Source organism: Ranitomeya imitator, chromosome 9, assembly GCF_032444005.1.
Source record: "Ranitomeya imitator isolate aRanImi1 chromosome 9, aRanImi1.pri, whole genome shotgun sequence".
NCBI classification, from domain to species: domain Eukaryota; kingdom Metazoa; phylum Chordata; class Amphibia; order Anura; family Dendrobatidae; genus Ranitomeya; species Ranitomeya imitator.
Genome location: NC_091290.1, coordinates 23,482,458 through 23,487,962, shown reverse-complemented (window position 1 = coordinate 23,487,962; position 5,505 = coordinate 23,482,458). Strand labels below are relative to the sequence as shown.

At 43.2% G+C, this 5,505-nt stretch overlaps 1 protein-coding gene across 1 annotated transcript; it reads right to left on the bottom strand.

Annotated features, from left to right (window-relative positions):
• Nucleotides 1–527: 527 nt before the first annotated feature.
• Nucleotides 528–4,666, bottom strand: DBX1 (developing brain homeobox 1). Its single transcript, XM_069738451.1, has 4 exons — nt 4,255–4,666; nt 3,765–3,866; nt 1,605–1,807; nt 528–1,410 (listed from the first exon to the last, which is right to left on the bottom strand). Exons 1-4 carry the CDS (start codon nt 4,586–4,588, stop codon nt 1,096–1,098), a joined length of 954 nt encoding a protein of 317 aa, XP_069594552.1. The 5' UTR covers nt 4,589–4,666; the 3' UTR covers nt 528–1,095.
• Between the last annotated feature and the right edge of the window lie 839 nt (nt 4,667–5,505).

The window sequence follows — 5,505 nt, the reverse complement described above, 5'->3', positions numbered from 1 at the left end:
AGCCCAATTGATATTCATCAGGGATGAGCAAGCTTTTGTAATGGACCCCTGGGCACGAGCTTCCTTCTCCATCCAAGCTCCAAACAACCACTGAAATGACATTTGTGTCTACCTAGGAGGTGATATAGCTGAAAACACCCCACAGCAATACCAGGGGGAAGCAAAAATGTGAATTTTATTCTTTCTCGACCACTTTTATTCCTTCTCGACCACTTCTAAAAGAATACAGAAACAGGATACCAGGAAAAATAAAAAAAACAAGAGAACAAAATTCTGATCATACAACTTTTCTGGAACCAAATGGTTGATAAACATTTTACTTGCAATCCGCACTTAAAAAGGATGTAGCAGGGTTTCTGTATGCGGCAATGTCATTTAACGAGACGGGTAATTACTTGGCAATATGAGGAGCCACAAGGTGGCAGCAGAGAGCAGGGTGTATGTATGTTTATGGAGTTTGGGCGGCTGACTAAATGATAAAACTTTTTTCTTCTTGTCCTTTTACAAGAACGAGCTGAAGCCGTTTTGATAATATCTACAATTTATTCCATTTATATACATATAAAATCTGTACATCTGTGAAAAATACAAAATAAAGGATTTTTTTTATATATATAAGTTATAAATCTAAATTTTCTTTGACATGGATAAGAAACAGACATGGAGAATTCTAGAGTCAGATATAATATAACATTGGCATAAAATCCCCATACATCCCGTGTACAGTATAGTGTACAGTTCATAGGCAGCTGTGAAACCACAGCAATAATATAATTCAGAGCGCCCCCTATATGACGCCTCGCTCCACAGCTCACATCCCCGACGTGCAACCTGCTGATGATCAGGCACTAGAAGTCCCAGCATGTCATGACCACTACACACAGTGACCCATGCTGGGATTTATAGTCAGAAGATAGGTGCCAAGCCAACCCATGCAACAGAAGAACTGCAAGTCTCAGGATTCGCTGACCAGCATTTAGTTCCCCGGCACAGAAGCATGTGGAGAGAGGGGCACATATTAAAGGCATTTCTCTAATTTGTCAATAATATTAATATTATACAGCGGTGCAAAGTCCTTGTCTTTAACAGTAAGGATTAGGAGACCGTAATCTCATCGTCCTCGTCTGCGTCCTCAATATCGGAGTCTGATAAATCGGACTGTTTGCTGTGACTGCTGGAATTGAAGGGAGAGGGGGGTAATTGTGCGTCCACCACTAGGGGGAGCTCTGCGCGCTGATAGGATATGCCATCATCCTCGCCTTCTAGAATCTTCTTTCCCACGTCGCTGAGGTCAGGATTGGGGTTAAACTTGGTGGGCAATGTCTGTTCTCTGCAGCCCCCTGAAGACAGCAGCTCCCTCTCTTTAGAGTTTCTCCACTTCATTCTTCGATTTTGGAACCAAATTTTCACCTAAAATGGATACAGAGCAATGCGTCAGTCTCTGCGGGTAGTGATTCCATTTAGTGGACAAGAAATCAAATCGCTTGATGTGACTGAACTGTAGCGAAGTTCAATTGGTCAGAAAGGTGAAAGTGTCAAATGCAGCGGCGCTACCTGTAACGTATCGCTATAGAGCAGCCCCAGGGGGGATTTACGGTCCTTACCTGCGAGTCCTTGAGTCCCAGTTTTCCAGCCAGTTTTTTACGGTCAGGTTTGCTGATGTATTTTTGCTTCTGAAACATCTTCTCGAGAGCTTTCCGCTGCACATCAGAAAACACAGCTCTGCGGAGCATCCCTCTCCGGGGCTTCCCCCGAGCAGCCAGCGGCCATGCGAATGTCCCAGGCATGGGGACTACAGAGGAGGATGCTGGGGGGAAAAAAAAGGGAAAATTTAGCATTATGATACTATAAACACGCAGTCTAGATTTGCTGACCTGCTATAGTTTACGGGAGAGGGGCTTATTTGAATATTATTGTATTGAAAGTCTTTTTCTTCCTTGATACAACTTTGATACATAGCTCGGTCTTTTGCTCCTTTAATTCCGCCCCATTTGCCCCTTCCCTCCACTTTATCAGAAAACATAAAGTTGTCACCAGTTTCCCTTGAAGTGAATATAAACTCTTTGATTGTCAATTCCCCATTTTTTTTTCCAGAGCAGAAAGCGCTCCAGGAATGCAGCAAGAAAAAAAACTGCAGCTAATTAGCGCCCTGACTGCCCCACAATGGCATTTGTATGGTAAGGAGGTAAAGCCTCTCTTCTCAAGGCTCTGTGCCGGGACATTGGCCCTAATGAAGCGTGCATGGTAATTGTCTTGTAATGAAGTAACAGAAAAAGGTTGGGACAAGCAGCTAAAGCCATATATCCCACACACAATGGCCTGTACACTTTCCAACTAAACACCAGTGTATGGAAGGCCCCTCCATGGAATACAGATGATGGACACCCCCCACTCCCACTAAACAGCTCTTTATAGAAGGGAGATTCTTTCTATGGGGCTGCAATAGGATCACATCCCATTATCACCACAGGGAAAGCAAAAAAGCGGACTGAGATAGATAGATAGATAGATAGATAGATAGATAGATAGATAGATAGATAGATAGATAGATAGATAGATAGATATGAGGATAGTTAATAGATGAAAGATATTAGATAGATGATAGATAGATAATAGATATGATGATAGATAATAGATAGATGATAGATAGATGAAAGAGAATAGATAGATAGATAGATAATAGATAGAGGAGGATAGATGAAAGAATAGATGATAGATAGATAGATAGATGTAGATACTTGTAGATATGAGGATAGATAATAGATAGATGAAAGATGATAGATAATAGATAGATGAAAGAGGATATATAGAGATAGATAGAGATAGATAGATAATAGATAGAGATAGATAGATATGAGAATAGAAAATGGATAGATAGATCTCAGTTACATCTATCCATCCATCTCATAGCGATCTATCTTATTTCTATCAATCTATACACCATATCTATTCCATAGCTTATGACAAAGATCACTATAAGGCTATGTACACACGATGAGTAAATGGATGCAGACATTTCTGCACCATTTCTGCATTTCTTGGCTGGAAAAACGCAGCATTTTTTGATGCATTTTTTAATGGTGAAAAATGCTGGCAAAAACACAGAGAGAATTGACGTGCTGCAGATTATTTCCTACACCAAATCTGCAAGTTACAAATAAGCAAGATGTACATGACACTTCAGGTTTCTCCTTCACTTTGCTGGTATCAGGATTGCTTCAGGTTTTGCCAGAAAATTTGCATGGCAAAACGCACCAAATCTGCAACGTGTGCACAAGCCCAAGAGAAATTCTGGATAGAAAAATGAAATGATAGATAGACAGCCATCAGATAGATAATCAGATCGCTAGCTACTATCCCTCTGTCTATATACTGCTGTGTGTGGAGAGTGTTTGTCTTTATAATTAGATCTGATCTTCTGACCCTCTCCCTCCACTCACTGCATGAGGTCTTGTGAAAATACTTAGACACTGGGTAATGGTGCATTATCCCGGTGACTGGTGAGGGTGGGTGGCAGGGCGCAGGGGGCTCCTAAATTGGTCATGGTGCTGGCTTTATTGTTGGGACTCAGTGGTTAAGTGCACTGACTGTGTGGGAAAAGCTCCAGTGTGAGAAGGGAGGAACGCCTCAAATGTTCAGCCTGACAATTCCTGCTAATTGTGCACCAGGAGAGGTGTCAGCAGTCACTGCTCCTGATAAATAGGGGGTCAAATGAGCGAGTGACAGGCGTGCAGGACACAGGACACCCACCTCGGGACACCTACCTGGAAAATAGGAGGACCTGATAAACGGCTGGAAGGAGCCCTCAAAATATGGCAAGGAGAAAGTCTTCGGAGGGATGGAGGAGAGAATGTTCTGGGAAGAATCTGAAAGAAGAAACACTCAGAATTATAAAACATTCTTGGCAGAAGAGTTACATATAAATGTATCTACACAAATGCACAATAAAACATTATTATAACGGGCAAAAAGTTTGAGAAGTTTTCCTTTGACCATAATTTAAAGCAACCAAAGCACCTTGCATAATCTTAAAGGGTTAGAGAAGACTCAGATACAAGCATCTTCCACTGCATAGTCCTTAAGGGTCAAAGGACCCAGGTACATGCTTGTATCCATACAAAGGGGTAAACTCAGATACAGGCTTGTCTCAGTACATGGTCTTAGAAGGACAGAGTAGACCCAGATACAGGCTTGTCCCACCGCTACGGGGTAATTTTCACTATTATTAATTCCGTATGTAGACAAGTCACTCACCTGTTCTGGGATTAGGGGAGGACAATATGGTGTTCACTCCAAACTTGAGAAAAGTCGAGCTGTTTGTTTTCTGGGCTTCACATGGTCTTCTGGAGCTCAGGAGCTCTGAGGTGTCAGCCATACTGATGGGGCTGTCTGAGATTGGCGGTGAGATACTGGGTGGAGGCACAGCTCGGGGTAGGTAGCCTGCAGGCCTGCTGATCCTTATCAGGTCCTCCACCAAAAAACTTGAATGAGTGGTCAAGGCAGTCTGCAAGGTCTGTGGTAGGGTTGGGGTTGGCCTAAGAAGATTGGGGTAGACTGCTGGGGGAGCTAGGAGGCTGGGGAACATCATTTTGCAAGCAGAATCTTCCTCAGTGTCAGTCAGGGAATATATCTGGCTTCCTCTGTAGGCTCTGAAGTCTTGGCTGTGTTGTGTGCCTGATCCCCTGCAAATTGGGTTTTATAGTGGTCAGCTCCCTGAAGCCCTTTTAGAAGTGACAGCTCAAACAATAGGGCCTCAGCAACATTCCCCACTCCAGTCCCATTCAGGGATAGGGCCTGCCCCCCTGATTGGTGCAGAGGTGCAATTTATGATTGGATTAGGCCCCATAAGTAAGCGATACACTGTGACAAAGGACTTGTAGTCATCAGTTCTGCACCGTCCACCTCTTCTCTGGGCTCCCATTTATTCCGGGGAGCTCAGCAGGGGTTTTGTTCAGCTGTAACACACACAGACTCATTAAATGCCTATTTAAGAAAAGTTTCCAATGACATCTTTGGACCCATAGAAAAGGAGGCATTATTCAAATAAAGCACTAAATTTATTTGCTGCCCCCTGCAGAGGTCAGAAAATAAATTAATATTCATACAGGTCTCCCCAGGAAGAGGCATCTTATCTCATACATACAGACACCTTGTAATCGCAGCCAAGTCCAGGAGAAGAAGGGGGATTTATACACAACTAGATGCAGTGCAACGAGGAGGCTCAGGAAGGTCCGGCTGCACACAAAGTGCAGGTGACTCCTCATGTGATAGATAGAAAGATATACTGTATATAGAATAGATAATAAATGATAGGCGTGTGCATGCGTTTGTATGCGTTGTTGCCTGTTTGCTCTGTTTATGCGCATGCGTTTGATATTTCCAGGAGGGTGTGTCTCAATGGGCGTGTCTCAAAACAGTTCCTGGACATGCGCAGTCCGAAGTACGAAAGCGCATCGAACGCATGCGTACGCATGTTCTTGTGTACGCATACGTTCCCATAGACAG

Coding starts and splice junctions, on each gene's coding strand:
- DBX1 (XM_069738451.1), bottom strand. CDS start 4,588: ATGATGTTCCCCAGCCTCCTAGCTCCCCCAGCAGTCTACCCCAATCTT. Junction 3,867..4,254: donor CTCCCCTAATCCCAGAACAG/GTGAGTGACTTG, acceptor TTCTTCTTTCAG/ATTCTTCCCAGAACATTCTC. Junction 1,411..1,604: donor TGGGACTCAAGGACTCGCAG/GTAAGGACCGTA, acceptor TATCCATTTTAG/GTGAAAATTTGGTTCCAAAA.